Source organism: Siniperca chuatsi, linkage group LG10 (genome assembly GCF_020085105.1).
Source record: "Siniperca chuatsi isolate FFG_IHB_CAS linkage group LG10, ASM2008510v1, whole genome shotgun sequence".
Taxonomy (NCBI): domain Eukaryota; kingdom Metazoa; phylum Chordata; class Actinopteri; order Centrarchiformes; family Sinipercidae; genus Siniperca; species Siniperca chuatsi.
The window spans coordinates 25,397,800-25,418,088 of NC_058051.1; the positions used below are offsets into that span (position 1 = coordinate 25,397,800).

At 40.1% G+C, this 20,289-nt stretch overlaps 1 protein-coding gene across 2 annotated transcripts; it reads right to left on the minus strand.

Moving 5' to 3' along the window:
* Positions 1–467: 467 nt before the first annotated feature.
* On the minus strand, positions 468–19,193 carry dgkaa (diacylglycerol kinase, alpha a). Of its 2 annotated transcripts, XM_044212655.1 has the most exons (24): positions 18,967–19,193; positions 10,873–10,976; positions 10,432–10,508; positions 9,292–9,421; positions 9,018–9,092; positions 8,876–8,925; positions 8,621–8,695; positions 8,248–8,364; positions 6,952–7,069; positions 6,674–6,762; positions 6,440–6,559; positions 5,507–5,605; positions 5,179–5,265; positions 4,949–5,022; positions 4,789–4,863; positions 4,537–4,622; positions 4,336–4,425; positions 4,001–4,161; positions 3,845–3,909; positions 3,389–3,479; positions 3,073–3,259; positions 1,768–1,885; positions 1,477–1,537; positions 468–1,346 (listed from the first exon to the last, which is right to left on the minus strand). In XM_044212655.1, exons 2-24 carry the CDS (start codon positions 10,946–10,948, stop codon positions 1,266–1,268), a joined length of 2,202 nt encoding a protein of 733 aa, XP_044068590.1. In that variant the 5' UTR covers positions 10,949–10,976; positions 18,967–19,193; the 3' UTR covers positions 468–1,265. The 2 variants fall into 2 exon arrangements, with proteins under 2 accessions (XP_044068590.1, XP_044068591.1); XM_044212656.1 differs by lacking the exons at positions 8,248–8,364; positions 8,621–8,695; positions 8,876–8,925; ... (3 more) ...; positions 10,873–10,976; positions 18,967–19,193 and adding an exon at positions 7,568–8,239.
* Between the last annotated feature and the right edge of the window lie 1,096 nt (positions 19,194–20,289).

A 20,289-nucleotide genomic window follows, 5' to 3' on the forward strand; every position in this document is an offset into this window, starting at 1 on the left:
TGAGGGGATCTTTAAGGCTTTTCAATATATATACTTCACTGAAACTGAGCTGTCCTCAGGCACATGTGTGACATAATTCCTTAAATTGGTGGCATTTATTTTATATCCAAACAGTTGTTTAAATCACTCTGACCAGCAGCTGTTGGCAAAGTTTCCAAACGTACAGTATGCAGTCTAGTCTGTAGTCATGATTTGTCCAACAGCATTTTAAGGCAGCATTTGTTGCTGGCAGACAACCTCTTGGTAAAAGTTAAGGATAATATTACTCAGAACAAACTAATATTTATTGTAAACACAGATCCTCGCTTTGACAACAAAGTTATTAAGTTGTAAGCCTAAAAGCCTAAAAAAACAATTATTTTAAGTCTGTGGATCAGATCATGTTGCAGGCATCTGTGGCAGACTAAACAGTGGTTGACGCCCCCTTGTGGTAGAAAAAAACAAGTATAAACAAGTATACCAAACACTGAAGTCCAGATGATTTATTAAAATCTTTACACAGTGTGTTATTTCAGGCATATTACATTAACATCTTCCACATATACTGAAATCATGTGATTGATAAAACATTTAAATAAGAACTACATATATTTAAATTTATCTGAACCAAGTTAGAAGTGAACATATCTCAGCTTTCTGCACTAAACAAGTACAGCAAAAGGCTTTCTGTCCGCACACACACAAACAGGAACAGCAGAGACTGCTGCAGTGGATCAACGTGCAGCCCTTTGGGCAATGATTGGTGTTCCCCAAAACACTATCAAGTATCTTCTGAAATGTATGCAGAAAAAAAAGTAAAATTACCTCTTCTATCTGAAATGTAATCTCATGTATCGTTCGCTTTTGGTTCCAAATTGACAAGAACATATATCACACAGTATCTTTACAGCCACAGAAAAAAAATACAGCAATACTACATGGTTTATGTCCAAAGTGCATGCCTACATGACGCTCTGTATGTCCTCTACCTAAGCCATAACCATAGAACCAACAGATTTTAAAGGCACATGAAGCTGAATATTCTTCTTTTAACATGATATTCACTTTACTTTAACCTCACTTTAAGTTCCTACAGAGCAGCGTTTCCACTAACTGCGAAGCATTGAGATAAATTGAGAGTAAATTTGGTCAAAATCATTTCGCCACGATGCAAACATATCTCACCATACAGTTTGTATTCATACAGTGCTATGCTTCGGTTATGTGTTACATACATGCAGAAAAGTGTCAGTCCTCTATTTACAATAAACGAGTAGCAGTATGTTTTATTTGTAGTTGAAAAAACCAGATGATTTGGCCTGTGGAGCCATCAACATACTGGCTTGATTCTTGTGTGTGATGTGAATCTGAAAAGGAAATAATATAATCAAAAAATAATCAAAACATTTATACTTATTTTATTGCTAAAAGGATAATTTGCTTTATTATTTAATTTATGGTCTGCCCTAAAGAAGAAACTGTCTGTGTGGTATTTACCGTGCAGGGAGGCTGCATCCACGGCTCTCCATCTATCTGCATCGGTAATGCTTTCTTCGTCCTGGGGGTAAAGTAGAGAGGGATCAACAAAGTGCATCAGGTAACAAAATCCTGAATCCATGACCCTAATTAAAATACCAAAAGGAAAGCCAGCATACATAATTATTGTTATGTAAAGAACCAGCTAAGTATCATCCTCAGCTGGTGATCAAACTCAACTACAAGCTATACTCAAGACTTTGAGCCCAAAGCTTTGACAAGTCTGAACACGTCTGTGTGGCTGTTTCTCACCGAATGGTGATCCGTGATGTTTTCGCGAGCCTCACGGCGCTCTTGAGGCCCGTGTATATCTGACCCATCTCAATGGCTCCTTCGAGGCCGACCACCTCTATTCGACGGTCACTGAGATCTGACAAGAAAATACAGACATACTGAACATCCAGTGCCAGGAGGGGGAACATCGTTCAGTCTGAGACAAACCCAAATATCAGTCATCATATTTAGTCTGCATCAGGATACAGAGTGGGAATCAATTAAAGTAACTAAATCGTGTTGTGCATAAACTGGATCCATTACATACAAACATTACTGGATACATTTATGCTAATTCTAAAACTAGATCTGTAACAAATCAAAGTGCAAACATTTTTAAAGAGGCTATGATCAATATTTTTATATTATGACAATGTGGATCACTTGGATGGATCACTTGTACGTGAATGTCGTTTTCAGCAGCAGCAAGCAGCTGTTTTCAGTAAAAAAAAAGCTCTGATAAACTGACAGTACACTATCTGCTCAGCACCAAAAGGCAGGCCGACAAAGTTAGCAACTAGCTGGTGAACATAGTGGAGCATTTAGCAGCTAAAGAGCCAGATATTTCCCTCAGGAGTTGGTAGAGACCAAAATTAGACCTAAAAGGAGAGTGAATATTGGACAGGTGGACACAAACACAACTCCAAATGAATGCTAATGTTGCTCTGTGTCTGTGTAAGCAACTGTTTGCTAACAAGTTGCCATATAAACTTGAAAGGTCAGAGTTGTGTTTACAACTTGTTTCTGCTGCCCTCAAGTGGCCAGAAAAATCAGTGAATTCAGGTTTAAATACCAGAACAGCATGAAAATACATCATCAAATCAGACCAGTTTCATTCAATGCATTTAATGATTTTTTTTGGCCACTTGGGAGCAGCAGATCAAGCAGAAAACGCAACATCTGACATATTATCTATCACCTCCTAAAGATGTTCAACAAACAGTTGCCTATTTACACACCCAGCAGACACAGAGCGACATTATCATTTATTTTGGGTCCTGTTTGTGACAAATGTTAGTCCAATATTCACTCTACTTGTAGCTCTGTGTTGGTGCTTGACAGGTAGCATGAAAGAAGCTGAAAGAAGTTAAAAGACTGAGGGAAAGTTTTGGTTTTGGAGTTTTGGGTTCATCACTACAAGCGACCCCTTTTAAATTACACACAATCATTTGATCTATTGTTAATATGAAAAATATTGATTAGGGAAGCTTTGAATCAGATTTCTAATAATCTCATATGCACCCTGGTCTAACTTCACCATTCAGTAGAGTTGAGACAAAATACCTTGGGAGGTCACTTTCAGGATTTCTGGGTCGATGATGGCCTCAGGCTCTTCTTGACTTGTCAGTCCCTTAGTGTCCCCTTTTTTGGTCTCACCCCATAGGTTGGAGCCACCGTGCATGCTGGGAATGTTTAGGACAGCAACCCCTTCTAGAGACAGGCCACTGAGATCCAGTGGAGTACCAGAGCACTAAAGAAGAAACAGCAGCAGGTGACAGAGACAATGTAAAGCATCAGTACGCTGTCTGGTTGTGGGAACAGTTCTTTTTTCACCCTACAGAAACAGTTTGTTTCAAAGACGCTAATGCTGCTTTCTCACCTCGATTGTTAAACTTTCGTTCAGTTTCTTGCAGGAAGCAGAGATGGTTTCTGAAGTGGCAAATTCGAAATACCACAGCTTGTTCTTCATTCTGCAGTCACAAGAAAAAGAGTGGGTTTTTTTTCAGGTTTAAGTGATATTTCATTCTCACACACCACACACAGCTCTTCAGAAGGAGGAGGAGTCAAGTTGCAACGCTTGCTGCCAGACACCTGCTGTCACCACCTGCATTCAGGTTTTTTTCAGCTTCAAAAAATCAGTTACTGTAAACAGGAAAAATAAAAGCAAAACTGACAACAAAAAATTGAAACAGCTTCCCCCAGGTCTGCTTTGTTGTTGAACAGTACAGGTATGATTTTAAAACTGTGTTGTATGTTATTACTATGAGTGGAGTATTGCTGTTTGTTTGCTGTTCCTGAGGAAGTGCCCTAGAATATGTTTCACAAAAGAGTTTACCTGCTATTGAATTTCTGGGGATGTTTCTCCCTCATTGTGTGAAACCGGTGGGCAATGGAGGCATCCTGCCAACACAATACAACACAGAAATGATCCAAAACACAAAACTGAAAAATAAACACTTCCTCTTGTGTGACATATTTCATAGAAACTCACAACGCCAATAGAGAAGTAGTTGTTGATGATTTCATATGGCACTGGGTCACCCTTCTCCTGATTCTCATCTGTGATGACCTGCACACTCCAGCGGTCCATCAGCACCTGAGAGCTACCCTCGATATCTTTAAGAATACGACTCAGATCCTCACCGTCATATCCTTCAAAAAGGCAACACACACCAACATGACAAAGTGCCTTCATGTGCACAAATATAGAATAAAGCATTTGGTGAACTTCTCTTCACATTCAAACAAACACACAGCAACAGAGCATAAGCAGCAAACAGTTTCATTATTTTCACAATAAAACTGGAGCTCTCATTCATTTCTCACCTCCTCCCCATCGCAGACATCGCGCAAGGTCATTTCCTGTGCCAAGAGGAAGCACAGCAACAGGTGGCCTTACCAGCAGATTGGCTTTGTCTGGTTACAAGAAAAGGACAAAGAATGATTCAAACAATGATTTACCAAAAGCTGATGGTGTGGACGCTAACGTGGGCCTTTTGTAGTGCTTGAGCCTTTGAACTATCTCACCTATTGCATCTAGAATCCAGCCGACTGTGCCATCTCCCCCACATACCAAGATCCTGTAATCCTGCAGATTTCTGAAGAAACTCAGTCTGAAAGAGAGATGATGGGAACTATAACAGCAAAGCATGATGCAGAGCTTAAAGAAGTATTCAGGGCAATGTGGTCTGAAATGATCTAATATTTAGGTCTGTGTATTCTAAAATAAAATCTATTTCCATTTCATGCTGACCATAATCTGTTGTACCAATTACTCACCCTGGTCCAGGTCCACCATTCGAAAGGTTGTATACCTGCCGTGGATTCAGTAAATACTGAAATTTATGCAGGACTCTGAAATACATAAAACCAGGCTAAACATTGTGCATGTATTAGATATCTATTTCTACTTCATGAACATATTCTTCTTTAGATTTACCTTTCTCCCTGCTTGCCACCACTTTTAGGGTTGACAAACACTAGAAGAGGATGGGTGTTTGGCACAGCGCTGATCTGTTGAATGATAAACAAATTATAGTTATTAAACAGATGACAAAAAAACCATACATACCGATTAATTGTACATGTAGCCAAATCTAATTAGCCTACTCAGATGTCAGGTTGTAAATATTCAGCATTGTTAAAAGCTGTCACTGGGGAGAATAATACCTGAAGCACTTGTCCATCAGGAGTAGTATTGAGCTGGCTGTCATCTGTTGAGCCTGAGCAGCCATTCTTTACATTGTTTGGTCTCTCCTTTAGGGACCAAAACAAAGGCATACAGTGAATAAACAAGAGAAAATGTAATAGCTTTATCTTGCCTTTTGAGGACAAAGAGAAATCTGTACACACTGTACATGTCAAAATGCCACACAGGTGAGAAGGGTTTATCAACAACAAGAAACAACCCAAGGCTGATGTTATGTTCTGCGTTGGTGTGACAGGCAGTGTTTATACTGTACATGTGCTTGAGATGTGCCCAAGGATAATTCTGTACCTTTATAACAGGATATATTGCCCACGGAGGCAGGATATGGTCTCTGAGCAGCCCACAGTTACACTCTGTTGGCTCTCGGTCTGCACATTCATCATGACGCTGTAAAAAACACAAAAACAATGACACATTACATAAACTCCATAAACAGCACAAAGGTGATGATCGCTGACAGGGTCCAAATTTATCTTTTTAAAAGATTTTTTTTGCATTTCTGCATCATTTACTGCTTACAGTGTAAAGAGACGCTTGGGCCACACTGCCTACCTTTACCTGTGCGTGACAGCTACCTTGCTGAACTGCTGCGGCCCGCACGCGTGTTGTGTCTACACAGACAGCATTGCTGCTGCGGCGCTGCTACTGTCAGCTATATCTTTCCACACAGAGTTTTCCTTTGATAAATACATTAAAAACCTTGTTAACAAATAAAGGGATTCTGTCCACAGAAACGCTAGAGGGCTTTGAATCTGATACGGATAATGGAGGTGTTGAGTTAAAAAAAAATATATTTTTTCATGTCTGTGACACATTCTATAGATATAGACATTGAAACTGTAGTGAAATGTGTAATGTTGCTGATATGATGTCCATATGACTATCGACAGATAATTTTCACTGTCTATTTTTGCTGAGAACTGCGTGCGTCACGCGCAAAAAATAGACAAGACGCCGACTCTCTAGATGAAGCATTGCTGCAGCCATGCGTGACACGGGCTGTGTGGCTGTTCCAGAGGCTGCAAGAGGTTCTGCGACACACACGCGCTGTAGGTAGGCAGTGTGGCCCAGCCATTAAAAGAAAGAAGAGGAGGAAACTCCCCAGACTGAATGTGAACCAAAAGCATCATGCCACAGTGCCTGACATTTTCTCTTCATTGTGCATAAACTATATAATTACATATTCCTAAAAATTTGTCACACACTAAGATGCTTCCTCACCATCGTGTGGCACCACACACAGTGTTTTCCCGTTAAGCCTTGGTAGCTCTTGATCTTCTTCTGGCATTTATCACACTTCCTAGAGTCACAGTTCCCACTCACCCAGTCGTGCGCTGGAACCTGAAATGTGGGATGACTGTTTTAACGTCCACATAAGAGCACTCAGACACAGGATAACGTCTAATTTAGACTGTGAGTGTCACTGTAAATGTTGTCATGGAGACACTGGCTTACCCCTGTTTCTTTCTTTGACTTTACATACGTCCTGGTGCAGGGGGCCGGGTTCCTGTTAGCACAGCGTCCGTGGACTGTGTATTTACAGCCTGCACAATAGGACACATAACCCAGCAGTCATATGATGTTAACATTAATATAAATTACCCTGTCAAATTTAAGGATGACAGATGACTATTTATCTAAAAAGGATCCTCCAATTCTCAGTTTTGACGCCACAGTTTCAGTGATAAATGTCACTGCAGTGTTGCCCTCTTCTGGTGAGTCCAGGTACTCACAGGTGCAGCACAGTCCTTGCTTCCTCAGACCCAGCAGCATGCTCTGGCACACGTTGCAGTAAACAGGCTTGTTGAAATGTTTCATCCTCCAAAGGTGCTGCCCGTCCTTCTGGGTCATCTGGTTGTTGAAGGAGCAATCGTTGAAGATGCAAGAAAGAGAATAACATCATGGATTAAGATCTTTGTTACTGTGCAAATTTATTTGCATTTTGAACAGAAAAACAAATGTTTGTAACAAACAAAGCGTATGTCTGTTTCCTTTGTTAAATTTTGGATCAAACTACACAAACCCTTTCATAAACACACTGTGAGCAAGGCCTGCATTTCACAGTTGTTTTTGTTTCACACCCACTCACGACTAACCTTGCCTTAATGAGATTGCTGATTATGCAGTCTGTAGTGGCTCTACATATCATGCAGTGATAACATAACATAACATACAGTGCAGCACCATGGATTTCAAATCAACACTGACTATCTCAAATTATCAACAACTAATCTCAAAATCTCAACACAAGATTATAAGGTTGCTTTCAATCTGTTTACAGAGCGACCATCGCTCTTATCCAGATTACACACTGAAGTGCTTTTGATGAGGCATCTGCCTATCACTTACTGCATGAGACATAGCGGGCAGCCCGCGAAGCAGCACAGAGCAACTGTGAGGGGGCTGAATTCATGCACCCCAGGCTTCAAATGTCCATTGGTGGCTAGAAATAGCCTGAGGGGAAGTCCCTGGCATTGTTGTAGAAGCCAAACCCAGTGACAGAGCCCAGCTCATGGAGGAGTCCAGCTCAGGAATGTAAAAGCCACTTACTGTTAGACTGCGTGTCAGTTTTACATTCCTGGAAATACATTAAACAACACCCATAACACAAAACTGATCTGCCCCTGATTTAAGACAACCATTTTTGTGTATACACCCAATAATAAAATGATTCATTTCTTTAGTCAAGTATAGTGCGTCTGCCTTAAGATTGCTGTTTTATGCAAGCACTTTGTTAAATGTGGGAACAGATTGTGCAGAGTAAATGGAAAACACTAAAGCACTCTGATGGTGCAGAGCTTGCATGAGAGGAGATGACATTACCACACCCCGTAACACTGAGTCGGCAAAAAGGCCCGGAGAGGAGGTGAAGCATAGAGGAGAGGCACGGAAGGCCAGGGTTTCACAAGAGCAGTAAAAGTGGGTTTTACCACTTTGTGAGACACCTGCAGTAAAAATGAAATGCATCTGAGCTAGGCTTTTGGAGGCCAACACTCAATGAAAAGAGAAACACGCTGCTTTTAAAGCACCTTCAGACCCAGCAAGACCAGCAAGGGAACGTTGTTCATGCCTCCCAGCACCCACTCCTCCAGAGACACTGTGTTGCTGCTGTCAGCATCAATTGCTGTCATCATGTCCTTCAGTACCTGATGAAATGACATTTGATTGTTATTATCAGCACACGCATTTCTATTACTTAAAAAAGGCCATATGTTTTCTAAAACAAGTCATTATCATTTCACCAACCCTAGCAAATGAGTACAGCCATATACTGTACGTTATGATGTGAAAGATATCTTGTGCAAACAAAGGTGTCAATCTATACGTACATTCACTATATTATCACAGCTGTATACAGTATGTAAAGGCTTTCATGCGTTTGTGGGACATTCTGGGACTTACCGGCCTCAGCTCTGACACATCCCATCCGAGGTATTCTGCAGCATGCATCATCTGAGCAATAATCCTATCCACTTCCTGTTTAAAAAGTAACAAAATACTTGTTTTAGTAGTGTGGCTCATATGATAAACATCCACTTAAAATTAATAATCAAGATGGTATTCAACCTTGAACTGAATCAGTAGGATCCACAACTAAGCCAGAATTTGTCATTTGATCTTGACAATCACACCTAATAGATTTTCTTAACAACTTACAGAGCTGTCGAGGACTCCGTTGCCATCTCTGTCATAGAGCTTGAAAGCAACTAAAGAGAGAGAGAGGAGTAATGAAAGTGGAAGTGCTGAACCAAGTCATCACTCAAATTATTTTGGGCATAAAAGAAACAGAAGGACTCACACTCCAGCTTGTCCCTGGGTTGGCCATCCTCCAGCAGAGAGAAGTAACATGAAACATCCTTCAGAAAGACCTCCTCTACAGGAGAGATGGAAGATCGAGAGAGAGAGGGATGGCTGTGAATACTCTGGTTTCCATATCTGCACAAACAGTACCTCATAGGTATGTGGTGATAAATGAATTTATGCCAAATAGGCCATGGTGTAAATTGATAAGGGCATGCTGCAAAGTAGCATGGAGGCAGTGAGTTGTATTAATACATGGTGTGTAATCTCACTGGCACTGTCTTCCTGGGTGGGTTCAGAGTTTTGGAAGGAGCGGAAGAGTCTCTGGCAGAGATCCACAGGGAAGTCCTCCACTTCTAAATAAGTCTTCAGGAACAGGCGAAAGCCTTCTTCATTGATGCACTGGAAACAAATGAATGGGAGAGTTATATTTTGTTTATTGTGTTGTTAACTTCTTTGAAATCATCTTTGAAATTAATCTCTTCTGAAAATAAAAGAAGAAGATCACGTTGTTGCCACAGTGTGTAAGTAATGTAAGTCATGTAAGTGCATCCAGTGTGTGTTGAAAGGGTTTCAAAAGCCCAAGATGTTTCTCAGAAACATTTAATCCATCATTTTTAGGTAAAAATATGACCTATGGTTGCAGGGTTTTCATGTGACAATGACATAAAACAAAAAACAAGCTCCTGGTTCAAGATTTCAGTCTAACTGGCTGGCCTGGTATCTGTCTTTCTCAGATGATAATATGCTGCAGGGCTAACAGGCAATAGTCCCTCGATAATGGTGAACCACAAACCCATTTCTTGTTGACATTATTCTATTTCCCTGGTTGATACCCTGCAGAGCTGCCCTAGTAATAAATAATGTCACAACAAGGCAGCCAGGTCACAAAGAAAAGAAAAAGGCAAACAAAAGTGAGGCATTTACCAATAGAAGTTATTTGTAAATGTAAATGCCTGTTCTATTTCAAAAGCTATTAACTAGTACTTTATGGCAGTATTTGTGTTTTATCCCATAAAACAATTTCCTTTCAATTATCTAATTAAACTGAACTAATTATCTAATTAAACTAAACTAAACTCATTTGAGCTTACACTGCATGAGCGCAGCCAGCACACTGTTCAGCAAGGCCTTGCTGCGTGGGCAAAACTAAAGAGGTAATTTACATTTGCAACCTCACTCAAATACGCTGAAGACATTTCTCATGGACTGCTTAGGCAACATGATCGATGGGTTTGAATTTAATTAATCAGCGTAGGACAATTAATAACTGCCCAATATACATAAATCAAATGCTAATTTCTTTCTAAACTGCTCCGCTGAGAGCTATAAATCAGTTCAGTTATGTGCCTTGTAGCTGACATCACTGGAGTGGACCTGATGGTGAACAGGAGGACACACCGTCCCCTCACCTCTCCATGTCTGTGCCGGGCCAGACTGCCATCTGCATCAAATTCCCTCAGCACGTCTTTCACCTTCAAGCTGCAGTCTGGAAGCAAAGACACACAGGTCACACAGGGATACAAATGTACTTCTGTGCAAGGAGGGTAGCTCTCAAATGTTGATTTTTCACATATTGCTCAATTGTATGTAACCATTTTCAATCCATATTTCTGAAGTAGCATGTACACATATAATTACACAATGAATATAGATTTATCTGGAAAAAACAAAAGATGTGCATGCTTTATTTGCAAAAAACAGAATGTGGCAGACTGCTACCTCCTCTAGATATGAGAAACCATGAGCAAGTGTAAATGAGTGTGTGTGTGGGTGGAAGTGGAAGTGGAGGGGGGGGCATGGGGCGTAAAGCGCTGAGAAAACTGCCTGCCCGCCCGCCTGTCTGTACTCACATTCAATGTACTGCTGTAGCTGGATAAAGTCGACAGGGCTCAGTTCCTTCACCTCTGGGTTTGTGGGGGTGGACATGGTGCCTGCTTCTGCACTAACTGCCTGCCTGTGCATAGGCGAGAGAAACAGTGAGATATAGACGGAGAGAATAGAGAAGGTGGGTGCACAGTGGCCTGCCTCTTTGTAAAACATAAAAGCATGGCTGCAAGCAAAAGATAGCATCTTCCATCTCGCACTGTAAAAATCCATGATTGTAGACAGGGAGAATTACACTCAAAATCCAAAGTTTGAGTGAAGCAGAAACAAGTCAGTAACTGCAGTGCAGAACATCTGCAGGCAGCATTGTACACATGAAAATGAATTATTATTATTATAATTATAATAGGTTTTTATCGCTAAACCCCCATTATATGTCATTATATGTTCATAAACCCACAGTCTTTCCTCTACGTGTGTGTGGATACAATTTTTGTATGATGCTCTGAAATGCAGTTTCACTGCCAAACATGAACAATTTTCTGTACTCATGTCATGTCCATTTACTGTATTCATCTCCCACCATCAGAAACATGTGACTAGTTACTCAAAACTGGGCCAAAAGTCTGGTAGAAATTATGTCAGGCTAAAGGTACCCGTGGTACTTCGACTCTAGGGATTCTCTGCACCAAAAATCTCTTTCCATATACTCACTGGCCCATATTTGATATATAAAATACCAGATATAGTGCAGGGAGTGTGTGGTTTAGTTTAGCACAAACGAGTACAATGAAGTGTAAAAATGCAGAGATAAATAATAAAATCTTGCGGAGAGGTCGAAAGAAACAAGGGACCTCCCCTCGAAACAAAAGGAAGAGACTTAAATGTCAAACAAGGCTGAAAGTGAGCATGAAATTTGAATCTGACACAGAAAAGGAGGTTGTAATCGCGATGAAATTGGCCTAGCATGTCATTCTGAAGTTGGAAGCATGAAGTCTGGATGAACATTTGGTGGGTTTGTTATGAATACTTTCATCAGAAGCAAACATGCTGTTAAAACATAATGGAAGGAGATTCCCTAATGATGGGAAAACAAACGGACAAATGTACAGTTCATTAATCAATGAAGAAACAGGAGAAACTAGTTAATGGAGGGGAGAAAGTTGACATCCTGACATCCTGTTTAACGTTGCTATTGCAGATGCATGCCGATAAAATGTTGCAATAAGAAATATAGGGATAGATCAATACAGAATTTATAGCATGCCTAATGCAGTTGATAATCAATATGTAAAGCAATTATGCAGACCTGCCAAGAAATGTCCAGGCAGGTCTGTCATAATAAGTACCAAGAAATAGCACATATGCTTTTCTGATTTACTGATGCATTCCTTTCTTGGTAAGAAGAGCATTTAAAAGCTAATATTCGTGTTAAAGCAAGACCATGTAATATTTTTAAAGATAAAAGAACACATTATCCTATTTACAAACAAAATGTTGAGTTAATAAGCAATAAAATGCACTATTTAATACTCTCATGCGGTTTTGTTGCTACAATCTTACTTGGTCTGGTATGACCAGTAGCTTATGGTGGCTAATGTTGGCTAATATTAACTAACTTTGGACAGATATTCCTGTGTAACTGACATTACTGAGTCAGTTTAGTGACTTTATGACTCTTCTCCACTTGTTACACCTCTACCTTTTACACTATGTTTTACCATTTACCATTATCCCGTAATCATCACTTGTTAAGCAAAAGTTAGTCTTTTTGCTTTAAAGGACCACAACAGTACTTTTGCATGATTTAGCCCATAAATACTTTACATAACTGCAGAATATTTTGCAATCCATGTTGTAGAGTTTGTAAGTGGTAATGTTTTAATTGCACTCATCTTGAAATTTGTCTGAGTTGTCTAATCTATCACAGCAAACTGCATTAGGTTTTGTCTAAATTACATTACCATTATGAGGTAATGCAGTGGAGACTTTCTAAATCTGCACTTCACCTGCATTACCATGCAACGATAATGGACCTTTGAAAACAATAAATATAGTCTTTTCACTACACTGTTGGAGTGCACAAGTCAAGAAAGTTTAAATTGTCTGCTAATTGATTTTAATACTGTATGGAAATTGATGGCAACGGAAGGATGAAACGTAAAGTAGGAAAGGCAGATCAGAATTATAAACTTAACAGCATGTTTTGGAAAATGGTCAGTAGTAATGTGTACTTAAGGAGCTAAAACAAAACAAAACAACACACTGTTATGGTCCTTTAAGAGCAGCTTGTTGGCTTAAAACCAAGTATCCAGTAGTAATTTCAGTATTTCCCCACATAACAATGGAGTTGTTACTAAGGGACTTACAAGGGGAAATAGTTTAAAATAGAATAGGATAGATATACTAAACCTGGCCCAACAGTTTTGAAGAGTTAAATACACACAGGCTACTGTAAATCTGATATCATGTCTGATATCAGGACCATTCTATCATCAACTACACAAATACAAAACTGAAGCAAATAAAAGACTGTGTGGTGATTTTCAGTCCAGGCTGATGAATTGGATCTCACTGTAAATGTGGTGTTCACACTGTTGTCCACAGGTGTTATCACACATTAAAGTGCAGCCAGTGCAGGTATCAGTGACGGCTGCCTGCACTGAACAGAAAAAGAGCACATACAGAGACAGAGAATGTACTAAGAAAAAAAAAAAAAGCTGAAATAACACCCACTCTTTACATGTGATTTTGATCCATTTGCTGTCTTTGGACTCTGAAAGGTCCACACTGTCCTCAGTTAATTCCCTCAAAAGGTCAGCAGCTTTGCCTAGCAGTTCTGTTTATGCAGCCAGTCAGGTGGGCCAAATCTGAATAGACAGCAAAGTGACACATGAAGGAATCACGAAAAGCCATCTGCTACTGATCACCTGATTATAGCTTAAAACTAAAAATATGCTCCTGACTCCATCTTCAAACACTGTCTTATAAAAAAACCTGAAATAGGCTTCTGAGGATTATTTGTACATAAAGCACACTGCTTATTTGAAACTGTTGTGTTTCCTTTGCTGTTTTTATGCTTTCCCGAGGAGTGTGATGTCACGAGCAGCATCATGTCTATTTCCTCTCCTTACCAACTGAGTATCATCACCATTATTGTCTGGTTCAACAAGATCTCAAGCCTATCTGAGTAATCTGATTCCTCACTTCCTGATTAGATAATGATTTGCATGCACGATGCAGAGTGGGAATCAGGAGCAGTCAGAACATGGAGCACAGGAAGAGGCATTCCCTGCACTTAGAGGAGAAAAGATGAATAGTGTAATATATACCAAGCCAGTTGTCTCCACTCTCAAACATGGGATGGACTTTTAAAAAACAATGGCACCATCTAAATGAGCTTACTGGAAGTATAAATATTTCAGGAGGTTTGAGGAATGTCTGAAGCTTGTTAAGACTTATTACAGACCATGTGACTAACTACTTCTGGGCTACTTAAGGTTACATTGCTGGGCTAAAGTTAAATGGTAGATGCTTTATGAGGGAACTGTTTATGTTGCTTTATAGAAACATTTATGTGGTAGAGACTATGTTGTGTAGACATGAGAAAGATTTAAATGTGGGCTAAATGGAGTCATACAGCCATCATTTAGTGTGATTTATTTTGGTTCGCTCTACTGACAGACTGAAGTATAATTCTGTTTGAACAAAATGTCGCTCCATATAATCAGTACAGAATAAATGGTACAGCACATGTTCTGCTACAGCCTCCTGGCTCTATGCAGGGCCACTAGTGGTTCTTCAAATAGCAGCAAAGAACAATTTAAATGTTAAAGTGGTTCTTGGGGTGCCCCGGTAGCTCAACTGGTGGAGCATGCGCCCCATGTACCAAGGCTGAGTCAAGTTCGAATCGAGCCTGCGGTCCTTTGCTGAATGTCATCCCCTCCTTCTCTCTTCCCTTTTCCTATGTATCTTTTAAAAAAGCTCCCAAAAAATCTATTTTAAAAAAAGCGGTTCTTCGAGTAGCAACAGCTTGTGAAAGCAACATCTACTCCCCCGTAACTCTGAAAACCGTCTGTTTAGAGCCTGACACTCGCATTTACTTATGACCACTCAACTGAAAAACACCAAAGCAACTGCTTTGTAAAAATTCAAGCAGTGAAATAATGGGAGAATTGGAGTGGACAGTTCAGTAGGCATTTTCCTTCACACATGCCATGCGTTTAATTATGAACCGTTAATGTATCGATGTAAAACTGTCAACAACCATAAAGTGCTCTCTACAAGAATCATTTCAAGGTACACTCGGGGATGACCTTTTTCCATGCAGGCTAATGTTTGTGCAAGCTGTCATAACGCCCACGCCTTGTGTCAAGGAAATCTGCTGTTTTGCAACACTTGCAGGGTGCAAGCCATTAACTCCGTCATCCTGTGGTTGGAAAACACTACGTAGGTTCCTCGAACAGAGAGAGAAGTTTACATCTAATGTTGGGCATTTGTTTTCCTCCTGAAACTACAACAATCCTCTTCACTTAAGTGTGTACAGATTGCACCAGGTTAACAGAAGGGGGAGGACAGACATGCTTGGTTACTATGGAAAGTGTTTCCCTCCATCAGCTGCTCTCCGTCAGAGCACTGCCATGGGTGACTAGCAGGTAGGAGGAGGCACAAGCTGAAAGGGAGGCAGCCAGCACAGGGAAGGGGGAGCCCAGTCAGTAGCTTTGAGTCTTCCCCCTGCAGCTCCACCTCCTCCCACGCCATCAGACTAGTTTGGCCTTCAAAACCAGAGGCCAGGGGTGTAGCACAAAATTCTGGGCCCTATACATAAGCAGTCTCTGTGGGCCCCCTTCCTCTCTTGATCCATGTCTCTCAAGCATCTTTTAAAACATTTTTACAAATAATTGAGCCAACAACTGTACAGTCTGCACAGCACAGATTTGTTGTGAGCAGTTTCACCTCATTGTCAAATGATGATGCTTGTAATAACTCATGAAGCACCCACTTCATGAGCTCACCTTGTCTCACGTCCTCGGTAACCCTAATGTTGATAGATATAATGTCATATGACATTGAGCTATGATGCAGATTAATTTATAATACTGATTCATTTATGTTATACAATGAAAATATGCTCCAGATTCCTGGCTGACTGCATTCAATCTCAACAACTACGGATATTATCTTAAACCATTCTTAAACTGAAATTAGTCAAAAGCTGTTCATCAAGCTGCCATCAGTTTGCTTTCTTTCTCTTTCCTTTCGTTCTTTTCTCTTTTGGTAGCCCAATTTTCCGTTCCTGGAGAAAGACTTCCAGTGCACTCGGTCTCGCAACCAATTTATTCAGCCAATTTTAATTTAGTTACGACACAAATATTGCAAACAAAAACATCATTTTCATTCCAGGCTTTTTGAGGGCCCTCCCCCCATTGGGTCCCAGGGTAATCAGTCCCACTCCCCCCCCCCACTATGACACCCCTGCCAACAGGCCACGCTCTAAATTGCATTCAACATGCAAATGCTACTGTGACTCATTGCATCAACAGGGGAATACTCCCTTCCTATAAATGGACTGTTTGCTCAAAGGGTCACTTTGCAGGACGAGCCAGAAATTACAAACCAGCTGTAATATTTGACTTACTTAGTGGAACTACCAGAGAAAAAAGCCACTTCTTCACATGTATGTATCCTAGATCTACAGCCCATAACCACTACTTCCCCTAGTTGTTTTACATCTTTACTTTCTTTACTACTTTACTTACTTTTTACTAGTTCAGTATAGTACATATCGCTGTACTGTGTACTGGCATGTGTTGTTAACTCTATTGAAAGCACCCAGGCTGAGATATAGCTGATTTTAAAAAAAGTAATTATGTTATGCATGCTCAGATCTGGCTGTCGTAAGATTTATCAATTGAATATGACTGAAATAATGTAAAAAGCAGAGTCAAATGTGATGGAAGGATCACAGCTGAGCTTGTTCTGTTAAAGAGGGGCTTCCCCTTCTCCAATACTGTATGGTAACATTTGAAGAATTTAGTGGTATGCAAACTACAGCAGGCTCTGGTTAGCAGGAACACTAGAGAACTTGAACACAATAAACATAAATTGTAAATCAGACAAAAATACAAAAAACAAAAGACATTCACCACAGCATGAATCACAGATTTCTTGGAAAATGTGGGCGAGGCTTTGCTCACTCCCCAGCTTCAAAGTGAGGACTGCCCATCACTCTGAGTTCAGACTTGAATGTGAGTTATATAATAGCTTTTTTGTGGAGGCAGCCTTGTAGAACACCCTGCTGCCTTCAGAAAAAATAAACCTCAAACCTGCCCAGACTTGTGAGGGTGCATGCTGTCATACAACAGCCACATTGCTTTTATGGTGTAAGTGTTTGCACGTATCAGGGAGTCTCGCCTGGTTCGCCTACAATTGAAAATGAAACAACATTAAATGTCACGTTTTTTCAATGATTCAATATGAAATGCTGTCACGTAGTATTCTCCCCTCTTATGTCAGTAATTCAGGGATCCAAGGTCTTCAGAAAGAACTAAAATATATCTGATTATATTTTCTCATGTGAATTATTTTTTAAATATGAATGGATGAGCCTAACTAGGAGAGAATAAGTGATGTTACAAGTTACAGATTTGAGACTTGAGCTGCTCTAAGGCAAATTCTAATCAATGATGTGATAATAAAGTATTGACTTATGACATTTATTTATGAAAATCCTAGCCATTAATATTGGATTCAGGCAGACTCGGGGTGCTGATATAATGAAGGAAGTGAAGGCTAAATGAAAGATACTACTGTATTTAGAGAAGTGAAATTGTCTGTTAATAAAAGGCAGTCATGCCATTTCTCTGATCACATTAGCTACGCCATATAGAAACAGCTAACATATATAAACGAAACCACAGATCACAAAATGGGCTAAATCCTAGTACATTTACAGCCTCTAGCCTCTGATGTAAACATTAACAATGGGACCACTGACCTGACTACAGCATTGATTATCTGTGCCTGAAAACTCTCTTGCAGCTAGAAACAGATGAATACCACTGAGGCTCCCAAGCTTTGAAATAACCTGCTCGTAATGAACACAAAGCTTGACCAGGAAAGTGTCACCTGGAAATAAAGTGGCTCTTAAACTGACAGTTCAGGCAAAAAAAGTAAGTATCAAGATGTCCCTGTATGTTTTGTTTTACCTTAGCATGGGGGCTGAAAGTCACATTCACCATTTGCAGTCAAATGACAGCGAAAGGGGAGCTTTGAGTAAACAATGACCACACAGCAGTGCCCACTAACGCCCACCATCATCTACTTCACACTGTGGGGGATTTTGCTATCCCAGAATTAACAAAAACACAGAGAAAAGCCTCTGTGTTGTTTTAGGTCTATTTTCACTGTCCCCGCTGGTATAGCACACTATCCTGCAACAAACGTGATCTCAGATGGGAGTCACTCAGATAAGACAGGGAGCAATAATGCTATAAACTTGTTTGCTCAATGTACTAGTGACATATGAAGTTGTAGTATATGTTGGCAAGTTTAAATAAAACACAGTGGAGTCCTTTACACTAAAGTATCTTCAGACATGTGACCCCAAATACTTCACATACCCCTGAATGCTCACGAGTCTCCACTCTTGACAGATGGATTGTTCAGTTCTCTAAATAGACTGAGAGAAGGGTTTCCCTGCAGTTAACTTAAGCGGGCTGACATTAACAATCATGACATGCTGCAAAGGGAACTGAAAATGTGCTGTTTTACGAGGTTCAAAAAGAACCGTGCATTACAATGCAATAAGTCCGTGACGTCTGCCCTACTGGTAGTTGAGTGGATCGGCTGAGTGAATTACTCTGTTATGAACACACGACTATCTGCCAAACTCTCTCTTTAAAAAAATCACATGCACAGATCTGAAAGCCGTCAATTACCAGATGCACCTCCTTGGGATTTTACATAAAATTCTTGACAGGAGTGCAAAAACAGGCTAAAATGATCGTGCCGTATTTGAGTGTCGTTTTTCTGCAGCTGAAAGGCGTTCAGAGCTGCACTGAAACTTCAATCAATACGCAGAGTCCGGACCTCTTACTGTGTGTTTTTGAGTCATTTACCTTTCTGTCGCCACTCCGTTGTTAGTCTTTATTGAAATCGTCGTGGTGCAGCTCAGCCACGGGACAAAAATCCTGCTTTCAGATGCGAAGCAAATTGGTCGTTAACTTTAAACGGAGGCTGCAGGTCGGCGGAGTGGAAGCAGTGAACTAATGCAGAGCGGAGTGAGCGAGCGGATCCCTCCTGTCAAGCACCGCCTCAGCTGCTCTGCGCCCTCTCTGCTAACCAACACACACCCGTCACACCGGCGTGCATCCATCTGCAGAGTTGTTAAGTACTGCTCATTGAGATTCTGCGCCTGTAACCTGCAACAATGCAATTATCATGCTGCTCTCTTAAAAGAAATTAATGCTATATATACGTTAATGTAGGCGGCATTTTTCTGAGCGATGCTTTTAACAAACTAATAATATTAACATTATTTATACGGAGCCTTAAAGTGTATTTGGTGCAAGTAGTAACTTACTGAAATGTATGCAGCACTAGAAGTTAAACCTAACTCAGTTACAAAAAATTACTTTATTTTTATGGTAACTATTATTTATGTCCTATATGCTAATCTAGGCCATACTGTTTTGTGATAACGTGCCACAAGCTAATAAACCCATGATACTGTACAGTATATTGAAAAATAACGTTACAATAAAATGACACCACCACATAGAACTTACAATTAAGATAGTCTACTCAAACTCATCTCTGACGGTTTTAATAAAAACTAAAAATAATTAGCCTCACAAAGACAAAAGGTTAGTTAGCTTACTCACTGGAGAGCTCTTGAACTATAGCTAAGCTTTCTAGTTATAGGACCAGTTGTCCCAATTTGGCGGAGGACATTTCACTCTCTCCTCCATTATTTTCTCACCTTCTTCACATTGGCGTAGCTATATTTTTGTGTTTATAAGTAGCTGCCATAATTACTGACAAAACGAAATAAACATTGATAACAGATGAAGAAGTAGTTGCCCACTTAATAAAGTTAGTTTGTTAACTTAATGGTTTGGCTGTAAGTACTGTTGCTATGGTTACTTGCACTGCGCATTGATTTCGAAGGTGATTAAACTGTTGATGGGAACTTTGTTTGAGAACGAGTTTAACGGTCACCTGCAGCCAATCAGAAACGAGTATTTACTGCTTATCTTACAGCACGTACAGGTAGTGGAGGAATGTAACAAAGTACAAAACTGCACGGAAGTACGCATTTAAGGTACTTGTACTTTAATTGAGTATTTCCATTTCACGCCACTTTATATTTTTTACTTCACTACATTTATTTGACAGCTGTAGCTACTTCACCAATTAAGACTTTACATACAAAACATATT